The 21545-nt window shown below is 42.7% G+C and overlaps 1 protein-coding gene across 4 annotated transcripts in view; it reads left to right on the forward strand.

Annotated features, from left to right (window-relative positions):
- TRPM3 (transient receptor potential cation channel subfamily M member 3) overlaps nucleotides 1-21545 on the forward strand; it is a 503278-nt gene that overhangs the window by 443345 nt on the left and 38388 nt on the right. Inside the window, exons 13-18 of one of the 4 annotated variants that reach the window (XM_074994073.1) lie at nucleotides 6027-6062; nucleotides 6204-6344; nucleotides 7854-7883; nucleotides 11263-11552; nucleotides 12414-12642; nucleotides 15533-15700. In XM_074994073.1, the coding sequence (XP_074850174.1) occupies nucleotides 6027-6062; nucleotides 6204-6344; nucleotides 7854-7883; nucleotides 11263-11552; nucleotides 12414-12642; nucleotides 15533-15700 (894 nt within the window). The remainder of the gene's footprint in view (nucleotides 1-6026; nucleotides 6063-6203; nucleotides 6345-7853; nucleotides 7884-11262; nucleotides 11553-12413; nucleotides 12643-15532; nucleotides 15701-21545) is intronic. The other 3 variants (XM_074994074.1, XM_074994075.1, XM_074994076.1) reach the window with 3 other exon arrangements.

Raw genomic sequence — 21545 nt, forward strand, 5'->3', positions numbered from 1 at the left:
CAGTCAGAAATGGTAACTTATTTGTTACAAATAACAGTTTTGAACTAGTGAAAGGAATGCCACCCATACATTAAATTTAGTGAGTTAAAGTCATAAAGTTAATTTCAGCTTCGCTTTGTAGACTATAGTAACATTGGCTCAAACTGTCCTCTCTCATACCTGTGTTGTATAGTTAGGTTCCATGCTGCCTGAGGAGCAAGGGTTGTGAGCTGTATGCATTATTGTTCTCCCATTGCACTTAGACTTGGTGCATGAGCTGAGCATCATCAGTTTATTTACTGAAGTTTCTGCTGCAGTATTCTCAAGCTATGACTCAAGTAAAATGTGTAGCTGACAGCATAAATAAGTACTATGCATTCTACAGTGTTGACAGTAGTTTAATTAAATCTAATATTGCCCACTACAGCTAAATAACAATGATTGGTATTATATCTACTGCAGAATGGACATATTTGCTTTGTGGGCCTGATCCTGCAAATAGCCTGGCACCTGAGTAACATATCTTTCCCATTGATTTTAGTGAGATTTTTCACTGCATAACACTATTCCCAAGATGAACAGGATTCAGCCCTGTGTGCTTATTATGGTTTTACTATTGTTTTATGAGGCTTCTTCAACAACGTATCAACTGATATTAAATTGAATGACATTTTTAAAACTGTTTAGGTGATTTAGACACATTTTCTGTTAATATACAGAATTATATTGGGTAATGTGTCTAAATCCCCCAGGTTGCTTTGAAAATCTCAAGTGATGTCAATGGGAGTGTTGTAAAGAGATGCAGTTTTCATTAATTTCAATAATAGTTGCTCCCATTTCTGCCAGTGCATGAATGTGAACCTTTCCCTTTAGAAAAATCATAAAGCTGCTCCAAATAAAAGCATCCTGTATGGGCACCATCTCACTATTACTGTTTACATGTGATGGGCCACAAAGAGGAGGGCAGAGCCTGCACTCCTTCCTCAGGTGGAACTCACTTTGGCTCATGCATTCCTCAGACTTCAAGGAGTGCCCTGGAGGATGCGTCACCTTAGGTTTTTTGGTGTTCTGCACTTCTAGTCAGAGAATTTTGCTAGCAGTGCCCTGCTTGGCCATGCATGTGCGGCACTCCAAGCAGCCATCTCAGGTGTGCAGCGAACCATCCCCCAGTTCTTTCTATATCTCCTTTGGGTTTGGTCAGAATGACAGCAGCACCCTTATTTATTTTCATTTTATTTTCCCTTACTCTCTGCCCTTTTCTCAGTTTCAGTTAGTTCCTTGTTACTCTCTCCTTTTTTTCCCCTTTAAAAAAAAAAACAAAAAAAAAGAAAACACCTTTCCCTTCCCTTCACTTCAGGCAGGCAGTCCCAGAAGAGGTGTTAGACCAACACTGTTCCCATACTTATTCAGCTCAGCTTCTTGGCCCTATGCCATGTTTCGAGTGCTATCGGACCTGCAGATTCTCAATACCTGTGAGCAGGGGCAATATGTGGTGGGGAGGGGAGAAGAAGGGCTGTGTGCACCCCCAAGGTGGGAGGGGCCAACCAGTAACTGGTGGGAGGACTAGGGAGGCCAGAGTGCCCACACCAGTAGCAGGGGCCCCACACACACCTTCTCCCGCCCTCACACTCACCAGCATCCATAGAGGAAGCACAGCAAGGCGGTCTCAACTTGTGACTAGAGAGCAGCGCATTGCTCTGGGGGAGTGTGGGACAGCCTCCACACGCCACCAGCAGGAAGCAGAGCAGCACGGCCACAGAGAAGCATGAGCCAGGGCTGCCTTGCTGTGCTTCCCCTGCCACTACTAGTGAGGGAGGGGAGCGCAGGCCCTTGCTGCCAGTGCTGGGACTCCAACCTCACTAGTCCCCTTAGCCACCTCTACTGAGGTCAGAGGTGGGGCAGGGCAGGACATGTCACAAAGGGAGGATTCCCCGAGCTGAGGATGGTTGGGGGTATGTGGCCTCCTTGGGGCCCCTTTCACCACTGTCCTCTGCCTGTGACTGACGGCCACTCACACTATGTCCATTACCTGGCAGAGACTCATGTTCCACACTTGTCCCTACTGCCAGAAATTCTCAGCACAGATACACACAGGGACCTCCAATTAAAACTTTTATTGCTAGAGTGAGCCCTCCAATCCTGAGTCCAGGACACCTTAGCTGCAACTGCCTCAGATATGTGATCCTGTTCCAAAATGGCTGCTACGGACCCTGCTACTATCAAAGAGAAACACACAAAAAAAAGGTCTGACTTCTTGCTGCACCAGATTTCACCCAAAGAAAAAGTGATCCCTGAACACTAAAATGGATGTGGTACCAACAGCTGCGTGAGAGCTAGACCATAAGGCACTGCAGTTGTCCAGAACTGAGATGTCTCGAGGACTAAAAGTTTCGCTGTTGCAGCAGAAGCAGTCACAAACCCAAGCCTCAGAGCTGGGAACTAAAGAAACAGAAACCTCAGCCACAGAGCAGCACTATGGCATCACCTGCTGTGCCAAAACCATATGACAGGTCTCTGACACTGACAAAACTGGTTCTCAGCCTAAGCTTGCCTGCGCTATTGGCACTGAGTGCCCCAGTACCGCTGCAGTTTGTCAGTCATGCAGATCTCCTCGTTGCTTCCATCCCGGAAACTCTGCTCCTCGGTACCAATGCTGGCTGAGCTCCTCCTCTCCCCAGTGATGAAGATGAGGAAGGGGAGACGAGTGGGCACATCTCATGACTCCTCCCCTAAACCTGGACCCAGTCAGCCACAGGATTGGCTGTCCTCACAATGGGCACCCCACGTCCACTGCATTTAGTATATGGGGGCACCTGGCATTTTACAGGGCCCAGAACAGCCAGTCATCCAGATCCAGGACATAGCGATCACCTCAGCCATTTGCTCCAACCTCCCCAGGATTTCCAGAGGAGGAAGCTGATGAACTTGCTGACAGGGTGGAACGTGACACCCTCCCACCTGCTCATTTACCTCTGGATGCCATAATAGCAGCACCACTTCCCACATCTTTAAATCTTTTCAGGGTTTGTTTAAAAGAATAGCGGAGCCATTGGACATCCCACTCAACACAAGCTGACAGATATATTGCAAAGATATCTTCTCCTTCAGCAAAGAGAGCACTACACATTAATATTGCCATCATAGATCCAGCAAAAACCATATGGCAGAATACAGCCTCAGCTCCCCCTTCATGTAAATAATCTGAGAAGAAGTATTATGTTCCAGCTATAAAGGAGCTGACTTTTTCTTTGCTCACCATACTGCAACCTCATTGGTAGAGGCAATTAATCAAAGTGGGGAAGTAACATCAAACCAAAATCACCACCATGATGAAGACTGGCAATGTCTAGACCTCTTTGGAAAGAGAGCCTATCTGTCAGTAACCCTTCCCATTTCACATTGCAAACTAGTCTTTTACAGGCCTAGTACACATGCAATGCTTTTTCTCAGGTGTCATCTTTTGCTGAAAACATTCCGGCTGATAAAAAAAGACTATCTAAAGATGGTATAGCAGAAGGCTTCCTTGGCTCCAGAACTCCCCTTTAGACATTTCTAGACTCTGCTGACATGAGGGCTCACTCCACTGCCCCACCCATTGTCATTTGGATCACTGCATGGCTCCAGTTTTCCCAGGGAGACCCAGAGAACAGTAGAGGACTTACCTGTTCAAGGGCAAAAGTTGTCTGCAGAAAACACAGATGTCTCCTACATGCCCTGAAGGACTCCCATGTGACATTAAAGATGCTTAGTATCTATCTCTGAAAACAATAAGAAACTGGGCAGATTCTACAACCAACTATTGTATCTTGACCCATACATTCAGCCTCAGCAACATTATGATCAATGATACAAGCAGCTCCAGACAAGATGCCATCAGATGCAAGATGAATCATCTATGTCTCGGCCATCCACTTTAAGCAAATATCTTGAAGTATTGGCTGAGGACACAGAGTTCTGCATTCTCCAATCCCAGACTCATGTCCAATTTCCAGCACATTTGGAGACTGCCTCAAACCATTTTACCTAGTTTAGAGAACCATCACCACAGACAAGTGGGTTCTGGAAATTATAAATAAGATCTATTCCATTCCCTTTCTTGCCATTCCACCTATCTACCTCTCCTCTCTGTCGCTCTTCATGAACCCTTCTCATGAGCACCTGTTACATCAGGAAATATAACATCTCCTATAAATAGGTTCTATGGAACCAATTCAACGCAGGAGTTCAGGGTTCTACTCACACTTTTCCTCACAAAAAGAAAACAGGTGGATGGAGGCCTGTTCTGGACCTATGCAAACTGAACAAATTTGTGAGAACACAGTGCTTCCAGATGGTAACCCTAGCAACCATACTTACAGCATTGGAGAAAGGAGGTTGGCTCTCAACCCTCAACGACATGATGCTTATTTTCATGTCACTATCCACCCAGCACACAGTCTCATGATTCACTCTTGGCAACCTACACAATCAATACAAGGCAATTCCCTTTCGCCTTTTTACAACCCCAAGTACTGGTCTTGGCAACAGCACATCCTCACAAGCAGGGTGTGACCATATTCTGTTTAGATGACTGTCTGCTACAAGCTCCAATACGTGATGAGGCAGTTTGCACCACTCACACCACCCGTATCTTATTTACAATCCTAGAGTTAAAATCAGCCAACAGAAATCCACCCTGACCTACACCCCCAACCACTGACTTCATAGGGGTATGCCTTGACTACATCATGGCATCAACCTGGCTACGCCAGCAATGGTTTCTTGCCATAAGAAACCGAATCACAACAGTAAGAATACAGTCTTATGGTAAGAAACAGTGGGACAATGACTGACAACTGCTGGGGTTGCGTTTCAACTCAAAAGCTCTTAGAGTCCCAGAGGTAAGTGAGAATATCAAAGGGTTATTTTTTTCAAAATAATATATGTCAAATCTGCAGAGAAGGCTCCACAGCAATTTAATGGAAGTTGTACAGCAATAACCCTGTGCTGAAAACTTGCCATTTAAACTATCTTAAAATAAAAACAGATTTGTGAGTTAGAGTTCATATTCAGATTTGACACATTAACATGTGGTATGAACAGAGACATCAATTACCTCACATATTACAAGGACTGCTTCCCTTCCTTTGATGCTTGTAATTATCTCAGACAGGACAATTAACATCCCCTCACCCCCTTCCTTCAATCCTCTTTGACTTGTCAGTTTTTAGTGCAATTTTTTTTTGTCCTCTGTACTTATAAAATTCAGTCTGTATTGGCAGTGAAATTGATCTGATGAAGTGTATCTGTCCCACGAAAGCTCACCACTGAATAAATCATTGTTAGTCTTTAAAGTGCTACACTTCTGCTGCTTTGTTTTGTTAAAATGCATTAAGTGCATGAGAGGGTAGTAAGGTATTTGCTCCTAAAACTCAAAAAAAAAACTGGATAAGAATCAAAATTACTTGAGGCTCACCCCATTCTCGGTATATGTATATAAAGCAAAGAAAACCAGCATTTTTGAGCCAGTTCAGTGTTTTCTACAAAGCTGATGATGAAACCTCTTTAGCTCTACCAAGTTTTTTGAAAGACTCATTTCAAGCAAAAGAGATTTTTTGTCCACTACAGTGGATATGTTGCTAATGGCAGTCCCCCCACCCCATTCCTTTTATTTGATGAATGATAACTGTTAAATATTTCAGTGTAAAGGACAAACATGCTTTTAGGAAGTAGAAATCACAGGTGAGGAGCTCCAGAGCATCTGTGTGCAAATGATATAGGGCTGCCTTCACAATGGACTAGGGCAGCCCAAATGAGTGTCAGTACAAATATACTGATCAGAAGACATGCTATGGCCACACTGTAGTAAAACACACCTCACAGAGGGTCCCTGTTCAGTGAGTGTGCCTGACCTTTAAGAAAATGCCTGGCCCTCATGCTTTTCGTTCTGCTGTGATGTTTTGTTTCTTCCCACAAAAGAAGAAATTGAGTACTGTTTTCTGCTATTATCTTCTGTGAACTGCCAAGGATTGCTGCACATTCTTATTTACTTATGTCTTCTTTCCAAGCGAGAATATCCAGGTTTCGGTTGGATCTATTTTAAGGTGAATTACTTAACCAGCATAATACATTCCTGTGTTTCTTAACTAATTGTGTTTGTTTTACTCTTATAGAGGAAATAGTGAATGGTATCTGTACTTACCAACTTTGTCTCTGTTTCTTCTTCTTTTTCTTTAATTCAATAGGGTAATCTACCTCCAGATTACAGGATAAGTTTGATTGATATTGGCCTGGTGATTGAGTACCTGATGGGAGGAGCTTATCGCTGCAACTACACCCGAAAACGTTTCAGAACCCTGTACCATAACTTGTTTGGACCCAAGAGGGTAAGGAATTGGTGTTTTCTTACCAGTAATACTTTTTTTTCTGCTGTGGTGATAACAAAAAGGTTCTGGGAGTCAATTCAGTAAGGAGCTGCATTTTGGTAGCTCTCGTCGCATCATAGACGTTATTAGAAGAAAAATCAATTACATTTATGCCATTTGCTCCTGTGATCCAGCTGATATTGGCCTGAGTCTAGGATAAAGAATAGTTTGGGTTTTTTTAAAGCAACAATTATCTCTGCTGATTAGCAGTTCACTATAATCAGTGTATTGTGCACAGCAAGGGAAATTACTGTGTGAGGCTCTGTGGCCTGTGTTATGCAGGAGGTCAGACTAGATGATCATCATGGTCTCTTCTGATCCTAAAATTTCTGCATATGAACCTGTGAATGATTCTAACACAAAGCCTTCTGAAGGCAATGAGCTCAATTCCATTGGTTTTGGATCTGTCTCTATAGTAGTGCACTGCAGTTAGACCAGAAAAAATATTGGAGAGAGAGAGAGAGATCTATTCCCTAGCATGTGTTCAATCCTTTGGAAGTCACACAGAGATTTCAGAGGAGGTAAAATCATAACTCTGCATAAGATTTTTGTGGCCTTGGTCCTGCTCTCTTTGAATTAAGGGGTGCAGGATCAAGGCACAATTTTATGTTGGTCTGAATCTGGAATATTCTATCTGTATAAAACAAAATGTTGTTTATGGTTATCTTTGAGAACCTCCCAATTTGCAGCAGTAGAACTGAAAGCAGAATTTGGTCTGCTGGAAACTTCTAGTTATGCCAATTTGGCTTACTGTATTTCCTAGCTGGCTCAAGTATTTCACATATGACCTCACCAGCTAGAGGCCAACATAAATATTACTGATGTTCTCATCCTGGCAGACATTGGTCCTCATAGTACAATAGATCCAATGAAATGTTTACATTCAAAGGAAAACTAGAGACCTTTGGCGGGGGGCGGGGCGGGATTTGCCAGTTCCTTCTTGTGTATGTAATTTTTGTCTTTTCATGTTTGGTGTATGTTTTGTGGGGAGGGGTGGTTTTGTTTTGTGGTAGCAAAATGCACTCTCTTCTCTGCTGAGAAATGGTCCCTTCCCTCCGCCATTCAATGGAGAAGCTGTATAAATTAAGGCCTTGTAAACCTGGGATCTTTGAATTGCTAAAAGCAGTTCAAAAAGGGAACATATACGTCTGTTCTGTGAGGAACTGGGAGAATCCCAGAGAGAGATGCTGAGTCAGCACTATGCCTCTTCTTTTGAAGCTTCTAGTTAGGTTGTCAGGTGAAGGGTACATGACCAGAATACTAATGAACCCCAGAGGTCCTCAGCTTAGTGTCTGTTGCCATTGAGCACAAATTAGAGATGCTGTAACTTATGCTAGGGACCAAACTTATGTCAGGAATTTTAGGGACAAGGGGATAACTAGGGTTTTATCATTCTGTATAAATGTCATTGGTATGAATTGGAAGTATGATGTGTTTTTAAACTTTTTTTTTTTTTTTTTTTTTTTTTAGCCAAAGGCACTTAAACTGCTGGGAATGGAGGTAGGTGGCATGTAATAACACTTAATGTTAAATTCTCTTCCCTTTCTAACCAAACAAGTTTATCAGCATTATACTGTTTGAGACTTGTTACAATTAACATAGTTTGAAAGTTGTCCGGATATAAAATGAGAAGCTAATTACCCACAAGGTTGTGTTTTCCACTAAGGTAAATTGTTTAAATAAATGAAAATGGGGAATCAGTTTCAAGGTACACTTCCCAGAGACAAACTTAAAAAAGGGATGGGAAGGAGAGAAGAGTAACCTCTGCTGTACTCGGCTGTGCTGTTCTAACAACTATACAAATAGAAAGGTTTCAGAGAGGTGAAACGAATATAGGACATGATGTTGAATTCCCATTGACATAGTTGGGGTAAGGGTCAGCAACCTGCGGCTGTGGAGCCACATGTGGCTCTTTAAGGAGTCGTTTCTGCCTCTGGACACTGCCACCACTGACTCCTCTGTGGCTGCCTGCCTTGACGCCACTGAAACAGGAGCACTAAATTTAATTGGTTTAACGGCCAGCAGGGTGGCAGGAGGGATCCAGCTGTTAAACCAACTGAATTTAGTTCCATAATTTCAGTGGTGGCAGGGCAGGGAGCTGCAGAGAGCCCCTCACCCTGCTACCCAAGCAACCATACCCCTCCAGTGGGTGTGGCTCAGCTCATCCCCACCAGCAGAGCACCTCCATGCCAGCCTCCCTTCTGCTGGGCGGGTGCACGTAGCTGCCTGGCATAGGCTCCACAGCCAGCACCATGGATGGGTTAATCCTGAGGGCCAGTTTGAGGCTGACGAGGGTTAATCCTGGGGATGGAGGGGTGTATTTGGAGCTGTGAGGAGTTAAGCCTGGGGATGGGAGGGGGATTTGTAGGATGTGGGGGTGAAGCTTGGAGGTAAGAACATGTATTTGAGGGCTGAGGCGAGTAAGCCTGGAGAAGGGGGGCAGGTTTGGGAGCCGGGGGGGTAGAGCATGGGAATGGGGGGGGTGGCATGGAGAGTTGCTCCTTCCTGCTTAATAGCCTAACCTTGTCCTTGTTTGCTTTCCAAGCCAGGGGGAAGTAACTTAAACTTTGTGTGGTACAAATCATTGTGTATGCACTGTTCTTAAAATCGGGTTTTACAATAAGTATGGTTTGATGTTTTTATTCATCATGGATTGTCTTATATTCACATGCATTGTGGCTCTTGAAGTATTGGTTTTGTAACTGAATTTGAAAAAAATGGCTGTTCTCACTACTTTTGTTGGAGACCCCTGGGTTAGAGGCAATTATTGGAAGTGTGGGAAAGCACAAATCCTATTTTGCCAGTTCAGAATCTAAACGGCAACTTGATGCCTCACTGTCTACAGCCAAATACCCACAATCATAATCAACAGCAGTGGATAGATTAACACATTACATGGGTATTTCTGCTTAAATAGGGTCATATTGCACAGACCCTTGTTCCACAAACAGTCCTGTTTACCTCAGTGGAACTATAGAAGAGAGCAGGTACAACTTAATGTGAATGAGGGTATCAGAATGCATCTCATAACCACCAGGGAAATTGTGAACAATTCGGTTGTGGTTTATCAGTTTTGGTGTGAACACCATACTTAGTTGAATTTGAGTAGTTTGCACTTTTCAGAGCAGTTGTTTTGGGCAGTCTGTAGACTCACTGCACTGTTTCACACGTTTCTCAGATATTGAAAGTTTACAACTACATGCAGGGCCATCCCTGCCCAACACAAAACACAGAGCCACGTGGGGCACCTAAGGGTTCCGACAGCCAATCCCATCCCCCTGCTATTCCCATCCCACAGCCAGTTGCATCCCAGGAGGTGACAAGCGGCGCAAGTGCAGAAGAATGGGGCAGCCAGCAGCTGGACAGAAACAGTGGTTTCCCTTTCAAAGTGCCACTTCTCTTCAGCCAGCTGTGCAGCTACCCTCTGCTGCTCCTGAGTCTTCTGGCCTGTCTTGCATCGCTCACCAACCGCTGCATCACCCACCTGCTCCCCTGAGGCTGCACATGAGCCTCCCTTACTGTTCTGCTCCAGGGTTGCAAACTCTCCGGAACCAGACGCCATTTGCAACAATGTCATGTGGTCCACTCAGTCTGGGAGTGTTGGCAACCCTACCTCCTGACCCCTGCAGCTTCTGCCCACGCACTTCCCCTTCTCTGCAGAGCAGTCGTTCCCCTTGCTAGTGGTGGGGAGCCAATGCGGAGCTGTGTAGGGCACTAGCATTGGTAGGGATGGACCTGATAGTGTGGGGTTCTCATAAACTCTTCACTTTATCCTGTCTATGCTCCAACCAATATTTTGCAAATCCCAGCCTTGTTTATTTTGTAAGTAGCATTGATTAATAAGGGCTAAAATTGTCATTTTTTGACTACTTTTAACTGTATTTAATTGTAAGCAATATTAAAATAAATATTTTTGAAAGTAAAAAGAAGTATTTACTTGGGAATTTGAGCAGGGAAAGAATGGAGGGCATTAGTGTGGTGCAATGTGAATTTTGTATCCAATCTTCAGTAAGGTACATTGACTCTTTGAGGAGTTGAAATTTTGCATGATAAGGTTTCACTTTGCTGCTCACACAAGGTGCAACATTCAGGACATGCAGTCTGGCAGAGAAAAGTTATAGGAGAAGATGAGAGGAGGGAAATAAACAGGTCAGGTGAGCAAGAAAAAGTAACATGGAACTGGAGGGGAAAGGATACCAACTAGAGAGAGTGGGGAAGTATGTGAAGAGAGAGAGAGGGGTTACTGGTAAGATGAGGGGAGATCACTAAGAACGAGACAGAAATGAGGAAAGGACAAAAAAAATGCCATGTTATCATCTTTGGATTAAGTATCTGCTAGCCTCCCTGTATTTGTCCGCTCTAATGCAGTAAGAGTGGAAAGAGGTGAATGCATTCACCCCAGTGAATTTGTGAAAAACTCAGAGGTAAATGGAGAAACCCAAACCTTTAATGTCAGAGTGACTTTCCCAGGTCACATGCTGGGCATGTTGTAATTGTGCTTTACACTGCCATGGGGAAGGACCAGGTTAGATTGGCATTCCCAGTCTCCCATTTCCCACCGGGCAGGTGCTGGGAGTGTCGAATCAGTGTTTCATATGTATCACGTTTATTCTGTGAATTGGTATTTTCAGTGAATGTCAATTTAGTTATGTAAGTTTGTATATGGAGGAGGAGTGGGAAGCAACAGAAATTCTCTTTATAGAAACTCAGAGTGTGGGCTGCTCATTGTGAACAATTAGTCAGTCTAATCAGCAATTAAAAGAAAGTAACTTACATGAGCATGTGTGTGCCTGTGGAAAAGGAATCAGCTTGTCTCCTGGGTCCAGTGTCCATTGAGTGACACCATTCCCTAGCTCCACATTTTCTCCTTGTTTGGCAGGATGATGTCCCTTTGCGACGAGGAAGGAAGACCACAAAGAAACGAGAAGAAGAAGTGGATATTGATTTGGATGATCCTGAGATTAACCATTTCCCTTTCCCCTTCCATGAACTGATGGTGTGGGCTGTGCTGATGAAGCGTCAGAAGATGGCCCTCTTTTTCTGGCAGCATGGGGAGGAGGCCATGGCTAAGGCACTTGTGGCCTGTAAACTCTGCAAAGCCATGGCCCACGAGGCATCAGAAAATGACATGGTGGATGACATCTCCCAGGAACTGAACCACAACTCCAGGTTAATTTCCTGTCATTCATGCTTCTTGGGGAGTAGCAAAAAACAAAAAAGACTGATGCTCCCAGTAATTGGATTAGGCATGGCTTACTTTACCTGTTAAAGACATAGGGGCAATGTGCCTCAAAGCCAAAGGAGTGGCTTTTAGGAGTATGCTAAAGAGCCTTTCTGAAATCTGAGCACAACATATGCATGCTGCTAACAGTGTAACCTCTGAAATGGATAGAACAGAAACCAAAAAGGTGCATGAAGCCTCTATACTGACTATTTGCTATCCTCAGTCTCAAGGCCACCAGATCTTGAATATGATGGTTTTGCGTCACTTCGCTCGTTCCAGTGAAACACAGTTCAAAATCCACTGAAGTATATCCAGTCACAGGAAGTAGCTAATCAGGAGATCAAACTACATGTCAGGAGGAAGTCAGACTAGATCACCATTATAATCTCTTCTGGCCCCCAAAATACAAGAATCAAAGACCAAGAGGTTTTTGTTTGGACCTTAATTAGTAAAGCTGACCCTTCCCCCGCCCTGCCTTCCAGGGTACGTGACCATGAGGCCAGGAACAAGCAATGGGGGCCTGGATTGCCGAGGAGCAGATTGTCAATGGGCTTTCAGGAGAGAACAGCAGGCAGACAGATGAGAACGGATGGCTGGGAGCAGTGGGTACTCAGCATGTCTGAATCAGACCATTTACTTAAGTGCCTAACTTTAAGCACTCAGGTTTTAAAACATGTGCCTCCATGTACAGCGAGCATCATGACTGCAGTTCATGGAGTGTGATGCAGCTCTTGCAGGAGCTGTCATTAACTGTGTACTTTTACAAAGCAGTCTGTGCTGACTAATGAGAATGCCCTCTGTTGCAGGGATTTTGGCCAGCTGGCGGTGGAGCTGTTGGACCAATCATACAAGCAGGATGAGCAGCTGGCAATGAAGCTGCTGACCTACGAGCTGAAGAACTGGAGTAATGCCACATGCCTGCAGCTCGCAGTGGCAGCCAAACATCGCGATTTCATTGCTCACACTTGCAGCCAAATGCTGCTCACAGACATGTGGATGGGCCGGCTCCGGATGCGCAAGAATTCAGGTTTAAAGGTCAGCACTGCTTTAGTATCAGTTAGAACCAAAAGATCTGGGGGATGGTGAGAGGGCAGACACTGAATCAGCAACAAATAGATGTACTAATATACTAACTGCATAGCCCGGCATAGTGACATGACACGTCAGTCCTTGGTCAAAACCCTCTCCGAGATCGATAGGAGGTTTAAAGACTGAGCCAGGATTTCAAGATGTCTCCCTAACTAAAGACTTCAGGGGTTGGCTATAATTAAAAAAAAAAAATTAAAAGTGAGGGGTAAATGAATTTATTGCTAGTGAAAGATGCTCAACTGACAACCCTGGAGAACGATCCTCAGAACAAGCAAACTCAGCAGCAGCGCAACTACCCTTGTACTCCCACATTAATCTGCCTTTTACCTGACCTGGATGGACCACACGTAGGGGATGTGGAGGATAATTCAATCAAGCCAATTTCATGCAGGTTGAACTTCTCTAGTCCAGCACCCTCAGGACTTAACTGGTGCCGAACGAGAGAATTTGCTGGACCACAGGAGGTCAATATTGTCTAGCCACATTACCAACACTTCCACTGCTTGCTGGGCTCTTAGAAGACATTGACAGGTAAATTAGAGCTAAATTAGAACCCTGAGAGCCAGTACTGGTGTCTGGAAACAAACTTTATGGGTCCACGGGAAACTTGGCCACACCCATGATAAGCGGTCATCTAGCTAACTAAAATTGTGCCAAATTACGGATGTTGCCAGACAAGTGAAAGGCAGACTAGAGAGAGTCACTCTGTACTTAATTTCTCTGGTGAAACAACTAATGAAAGTGGAGTTTCCTCATGGGCATTTCTGTACAGAAGAAATGAGCTGCAATGCATTCACCTTCAGCACGGTATTTACTAGTCAGACCAAGCATTGCTGTGTTAATTATGATTTGTGGTGATATTCCCTAACAGTGGCATTTCGTCATCTGTATAAGGTTTACAGGTGAAAATTGACACTTGCTTTAGCTGTTCTCCTGTGCTGCAAAAGCATGCATCTGAGAAAATAATTGTGAATAGCACAGATACAAATATATCATTGTCACACTGGGACTAATGCACTGTCAGTAAGAAATGAGTGTGAGTGGCTGATACGATTCTTCTCACTTCTGTCAGAGTTCTGCATAAATACCTGTTTCATTTAAAACTAGGACATGTTCTTACATCTTGGAAAGTCCTTCTTTTTAACCATGTGATCTGTGTCCTGATCCCCTTGCTATCCCTGGAGGGTCCTGGCCCTGACTTTTGAGTTGTTCCAATTGCTCATTATTCAATAGCTCTTGCTTGCCAGAGTGGATCTACCCATTCTTCTCTCTATGCTCATTCCTTTGCAGCAATTATCTCTTCAGCCACATAGCTGACCTCTGTCCTTATCCTTTGCATGATGTCCCTATCCTTTGGAAGTTCCTCAAAGTGATAAATTCATTTTCTTTTTGGTTTGTTCCAACAACAGTTCCTCCCAGCTGTTCACACTCAGTTTATTATTTGCTCTTTTTATTCTGCTTTATTCCATAAACCTTTATCTTTTAATTTACCCTCCCTGAAGCATCTCCCTTTAGACAGAAGATAGACCAGCATATACTTTTCCATGCAGCTGTGGTTAAGATACCTTAATGGATTATATCACAGTATTGAGTGGGAGCTGTACTGTAAAAGCAGGGCAGTTCCTGTCCAGAGGCATGAAATGACCTCTCCAATACACTAGATGTTCACCAGTAGACAAAGCAGAAGTGTTCTCTCTCCTGGGATGGAAATATACTCACATAACATATGCCTACTAATTTCATTGGCATTGCTGGAGTATTCATAGGAGGTAAGTATAAGATGATTTTTTCCATGAGATTCTGGCAGAAACCAAGCTTTGGTGTGTGTGTGTGGTCACAAATAGACCTAAACCAGATGGCCTTGATCCCACAAAACCAAAGAAACAGGAGTTGGATGCATAAGTAGAAGGTGAGCACAACACACTGAATACTGGAGAATGAACTCACACAGATGGAAGCAATGCAGCATAGCTTCCAAGTTACAGGAGTGAGTATGTAAGCACACAAAGTAATCTACAACATGCAAGTTAAGTCAGTCTCCTCAGACTCACTCATGTCGTTGTCCTGACCCTATTCTAGCCTATGTTCCTACAAGTAAGGGAGCACAGGGACCACATTAAGCCCTGATCTATTCTGCTAAGTCTTGCTGACAAAGTCAGGTCAAAATATCATTCCCTGCCAAACATAGTTAAGTCAACAACCTCCCCACTGCAACTGTAACTATGCAAATAGAGCAGTGCTTTTGTCAGCATAGCTCATGTCTTTTGGGGAGGCAGTATTACCATCCTGGCAAAACTCCTTCTTCCATTGGCTTATTCTGTGTCTCCACTAGTGGATTCTACCAGCATAGTTATGCCAGCACAGGCTAGTCAGTGTACATACTACCTAACGCTCACTACAGAGGACTATATTTATTGCCTAATATTCCACGTCTCTCACATTTATACTGGAACTGTGCAATGTGCAAGAATTTTCATGTTCAAGGTTCAATGCTTTTGTGGTTCCATCTACTACCTACCATGATAATATTTTGTAAAGTGTTCTAGCTTGTAACAATAAGTTACAAGCAGCTTATGGATGGATAAATTATTCAGCATAATGTGTAAGCCATATAACTTCAGATAACATTGCAAGACATTCTATGTTTAGTTTCCCCTCAGTCTTCTGAAAATATAATCTTAAATGACAGATTTCCAGGTGCTATTGAAACTTACTCACTGAAATGTCAGGTTCTCAGATTCCCCAAGAGGTTTTTTCCATTTGATACTAAACAACCACCATAATCATAATCTTTTAATTGTGATTATTATTATTGTTATCATTATTATTGCTTTAGGTAATTCTAGGAATTCTACTTCCTCCTTCAATTCTCAGCTTGGAGTTCAAGAACAAAGATGATATGCCTTACATGTCTCAGGCCCATGAGATTCATCTACAAGAAAAGGAGCCAGAGGAACCAGAAAAACCCGTGAAGGAAAAAGAAGAGGAGGACATGGAACTCACAGTAAGAGCAAACAATGCAAAAGCCACCCTATATGCTGTCAATTTACTATTCTCACCTCTACAGGGACTGCAAACTAGAAAGTCCAAGTTCAGTGAATAAATACCTAGAAAAATCCTCTTTCCTCAGAGGGACTCAATGCTTATATTGCAAGGCTGAGTCACCAAATTTGCCTCTTTGGGGGGTCCTGATGTTGTATCTGTGCGTAATGATGCTGCATCATCACATTGAGTTGTGACACATCATGTATTGACCAACACCAATGTGGCGTTGTTTGAAATAAATTTAACATACTTGCAGGATTCAGAATGCACCCAAGAATGAATGGCCTGAATGAGACTGAGCACTAGTCTTTCATGTGTTGAGAAGGCAGGGAGAATGGAAGTTCCCAAATGATGGAGACTGGAGGATGTTTCTTTTAGCTGTTCTCATTAAGCAGAAATTAGTGCACAGATAGGTGTATTGATAAAATACAAAGATCTGTCTAATTATCAGAACTTGACCTTTTTGAGTCCTTCACTCAGCACTTTCCCACACTGATCATTACTTACTAATACAACTACTCCAACTGTGTAAGTATTTAGAAAGGATTGCACAATCTAGACTGGCATAATAAGAGACGGGGTGGGGTGTGGTTTTGTTTTTTAAACATTTGAGTGTGTTGTGCTTTGTTTTTTTATAATGAATATTTTATTGCTTTATTTGAAATGTTAGAATTGCAAACAGTAGCCCGGAATGAATAATTTACACCACAAAGGGACTCAAACAACTGAAATTCTGATGATTAAACAAATTTTCACAATTCCTTGTTTGTATCAAATATCTTGGCCAAATAAAAAATGCCCATGTTAGTAACAATTCCAAATCCCATCATTTCTTTTTAAGGTTCAGAGAGCTTTGGAGGTCTTTAAACCCACCCTAACCCTCCACATCAAGATGCAACTGCCATATGACAGTTTAAAAAAAATAAAAAAGGTCTTTCTGGTTAATTTTTTAAAAAACAGCCTATTTCCCACAGGCAAACATCAGGCGCTGCCCCCAGGACCCTGTCTGCAGGCAGGCAGAAGGACCTGCCTACAGGACCCAATATGCAGGCAAGCGGAAGAACCGGTCCACAAGACCTGCCTACAGGACCTATTTGCAGGCAAGAACCTGGCCATTGGAAAAGATTAAATGCCAGCCTAGCATTGATGGGCTGTTTTCCGTTCATTTGTTATTAATTATAATTACATATTGCTGGCTTCCGCTCAATTCATGAAGAGCTTATTCAAGTCCTATAAGCACTTCATGCAGTGCTGTGTTTATGGCACTGGCTAAAAATGTGGCAATGAGGTAAATACCATCTCTCTGTGAACAACCTGGCTCTCTGCTTCTTGTCTCCAATACTACATTTCCCTTTAAAAACCTTCTGATTCCCACTACAAAAGCACTGTATGCTGAATGATATATTCTTTTGTCCAGCCTTTAAGACTTAAACTATCCTTCCTCTCTCCTCTCAGTCTTCTGACTCCCATGGCTCTCTCCTTTAACATACCCCTTGATATTGAGTACACAGATTTAAAGGGAGTTAAAGGGAGAACTGACTGCAGACTTCTCTACAAAAAGCAAGAGCAGGGGCATGTGGAGTCCAGCAGCTCCTGCAATATGTTTCTGAGGCCTGTGCCACTGAATCTTTAAAAAAATGTGTATGTCCTTGAGTTGTGAGCCTTAGAACATCCTACTGATTAATTTACTATCACTCAACAGCAGGCAGTCTGTTGGGCTCCACATTGGAGAGGTAGGAGATTTGCGGGAAATGGGTCCTTTCTGGATAGTTTCAGAAAGAGGACAGCCTCCATGTCAGGAGGCTGTTATATTTAGTCTTTTCCCAGGCTTCACAGCAAGTGACATTTTCTTATTATAAAATATAATTTGGTTTAAATTTGGGGTAAAATTGATGGGCTGGTTCTTAGTTTAATAAAAATGCTTCACCCTTGAAGAGGAGGAACCCGAGAATGATTACTCAGAAAGCTCTTTCATGAAGATCATTTTCTGGTCACATTTCAGAGGCATTTTAAATAGTCTATCAGAGTTAATACATTAATGATAGATGTTTTCATAAGGGGTTAATCAATTGTTGTTGAGTTCAAATTGCTTATAACCATAGTTTGTTACCAGCTATGAATGAATTTATCTTTATTTAGAAAATACACTATTCAGGTCAGCAGAGTGCTTGTTAAATCTATTAATTCATTATAAATATATTTTAGCTCCATTTTTTTAAATGGCTATTAGTCAAACTCTGAGAACTGATTATTACAGAAAAGGGTTTGTTTTGTGTTTTCTCTGCTGCCCCACAGAACAGTACAGGGGGATTTTAGTATCTCCGTATGGTGCAAAAGGATGGCTTGTGTTACTATGCTGGCTTCTTCCTATGCGAAGTGAGTGTAAATTGCTGTCGTCATGATCTGGTAGCATTTTACACCAAATTTGTGCTTGTTCTGCACATGAGTAAATGACCACACATTGGGAAATAAAGCCAGTGTGTATGACTCTGCTTGTGTTGTGTATATGTTTACTCTGCTTTTAGCACTTGTTTTTTGGTAGTAGCCAGAGGAACACTTGTATCAGGAGAGGGTTATTGAGGGTTGGTCTACATGGTATGGCAGTGCACACTACAGGTTTGTGATTTTTTAAGTGCACTACAAACGTGTGGTGCATTAATTCAGCTATGTGGGTCCTGCTGGTGTGAACTGAGGGTTCCCTGATGTGTTTTCATGTCGTGTCATTTGAAACAGTATTTCAGTAGGGAACTTTTAGTATGCACCAGTAGAGTCTGTGTGGACCAATTAATGTGCTTTAGAAATCACATGTCCAAAGTGTGCATTAATCTCTGGACAAGCCTGAAATAATCACCTATTGTACATGTCACCAGCCTAGGATTAACAAGTCATAGAACCCTCTGTACGGAATTCTCACTCACTCACTAATCCTTACTGTTTAAATTTGAAGAATTACTGGAAGGGGAAATATGCTCAAAAGAGTAGCTGTGTTTGTCTGTATCTTCACAAAACAAAGCAAGCACTCCTGTAGCATCTTAAAGACTAAAAATATTATTTATTAGGTAATGAGCTTTCATGGATAAGACCCACTTAGTGCTACAGGACTGCTCGCCCCTTTTTGTTTTGTTTTTAAAGGAGGAATAATGATCCGAGACTCAGCTCTGCAGGAATCTTTCTTCCAAATACAGTTTAATTTCCAAGAACAAGATACCACTATTTTTTTATTTGTTTATAAGATTAGTTCTAATTTTCTACATCATACTGAAAGGTGTGCCCTTCTACAAGTACTAAGAGTGCAAATGAAAGAAACGTGTGTGCTTAAGACAAAAAAAACTGTTTTGCAAAAGAAATGATTCAGGCTTCTAACCCATGGTGTGTGCTAGGGTCTTTCTGAAATTCAAAAAATAAAACCAGTACAGACCAAACTACTAAAGCTACAAAGCTTTGAAAGTTAGCTTCTCCCTGAAATCAACACTGCTGTGGTACAGACAAGATCAGTGAGATAGCAGGGCAGTTTTGCCTTTTTTTTTTCTTACTCATGATAAGGACCAAGTGAACTGGGGAAAACAAGTCCCACACTGTAGGAAATGTTGGCAAAAATTGGTTCTTTCTTCATGCCAGGAAACACTGAGTAGCTATCTGGGAGGGAGATTGTTTTCCCACAACCACTGGACATATTTCTGTGTTACTGTCCTCCCCACTGTCAGCAACTCTTAATCTGCTGTTATTAGTTGGCAGTAGGAGCAGCTGCACATGCTGAAGGTGGCTCCTATATTGAACTTAATACCTTTGCCAGGGCTGCACCTTTACTCTCCACTATCTCATATATTTCTGCTCACTCCCCATTACTCAGTTCAGGGTGAGTAAATAGGCTTGCTCAGATTGTGAGCATAATTCACTCCAATGCAGAGAACCAGCACAAGCATAGGCACCACTTATGTCTCATGTAGAAGCCATAATTTGGGGGCTTACGTGCTGCATTAACCTATGGCCAGAGATGAATTTCACCCTCACTTGTGCATATTTCTACACTGTATGTAGAAATCTCTGTATAGTGACTGAGGAAATACTAAGTGTAAGTCCACATAGTATTTTGGAGCAATATTCCTAGGCCGGGTAAAAAGACAGGCTGGTGTGGGGCTCACAGTACTGTTCTAAAAACTGTTGTATAGGCTAAGCTTTGAAGTTTGAACTTGGGCTGAAGCTCACTCTCCCACTAAGCTCCTGCTCGAAGCACAGTCTTAAAATGCTGTCTACACCATTATTTTCAGAGTGTTAGCGCAAGCCCTGCTGGACCATCTTGACTTACTTGACTCAAACCCTCATATTTCAAGTGGAGCATAGGTCATCCACAAGTCTCCTCCACTTCACTCTGTCTTGGGGCAAAACTTCTAGCTGACTCCAGGAGCACCCCAGTTGTTGTTCTTTAGTCTCAATGGATTTTCTGCACATTGTCCAAGGCATTCATCTTTTGTGTTTTCCTTGCAGGTTCCATTGGCGATCTTGACGGACTATGGTGGATGATGCTTTTCAGAGAGTGTGGCCAAGCCAAGCCCACTTTCTTCTCTTGATTTGAATGTCAAATGGTTCTTATCCTGCTCTGCTCCAAAACTCCTCATTTGTAACAAAGTCTTGCTGTTTGATGCAAAGGATGTACCTCAGGCATCTATTTATTTAATGTCTGTAGCTTGTGATTTGAAGACATTTTAGTATGCCAGGTCTTGCATCTATACAAGAGCACACTCTTCACATTCATATTCAAGATCTGCAGTTTTGTCTTTGCAGATCATCAAATCATAGGATCATAGAACACTAGGACTGGAAGGGACCTCAAGAGGCCATCAAGTCCAGCCCCCTGCCCCAATGGCAGGACCAAGTGCTGTCTAAACCATCCCTGATAGACATCTATCTAACCTGTTCTTAAATATCTCCAGCGATGGAGATTCCACAACCTCCCTTGGCAATTTATTCCACTGTTTGACCACCCTGACAGTTAGGAACTTTTTCCTAATGTCCAACCTAAACCTCACTTGGTGCAGTTTAAGCCCATTGCCTCTTGTTCTATCCTCAGAGGCCAAGAAGAACAAGTTTTCTCCCTCCTCCTTATGACATCCTTTTAGATACCTGAAAACCGCTATCATGTCTCCCCTCAATCTTCTCTTTTCCAAACTAAACAAGCCCAATTCTTTCAGCCTTTCATCATACGTCACATTATCTAGACCTTTAATCATTTTTGTCACTTTTTTCTGGACCCTGTCTAATTTCTCCACATCTTTCTTGAACTGCGGTGCCCAGAACTGGACACAATACTCGAGCTGCGGCCTAACCAGCGCAGAGTAGAGCAGAAGAATGACTTCTCATGTCTTGTTCACAACACACCTGTTAATGCATCCCAGATATTATTTGTGAACACCATATGGGATGGAGAGTCTTGAATGCAGCTGTTGCTTTCCCTATCCTGCTATTCATATCTTGTCTGTTCCTCTGTCTCTACCCATAATACTCCCAAGTAGGTGAACGGCTACGCATCTTCCAGGTCATCCCCTCCCATTGTGATGGTGGTGGTGTTGGACTGGTTGATCCTCATTGTCATGATCTTTTTCTTGTTAATACTCAGTCCAGTTATTGAGACACTTTTGCCTACAATTTTTAAATCAAAACTGCATGGTTTTTATAAGATCTGCCCAAGGAGGAAATTCCCCAAAATAATATGTATGACCTGTTTTACACAGGAGGTCAGACCAAATCATCATACAGATCTCTTCTGACCTTGGAATCTATAAGTCTCTTGATGGTGGCTGGGGGGA

The sequence above is a fragment of the Carettochelys insculpta genome, chromosome 5 (genome assembly GCF_033958435.1).
Source record: "Carettochelys insculpta isolate YL-2023 chromosome 5, ASM3395843v1, whole genome shotgun sequence".
NCBI lineage: Eukaryota > Metazoa > Chordata > Testudines > Carettochelyidae > Carettochelys > Carettochelys insculpta.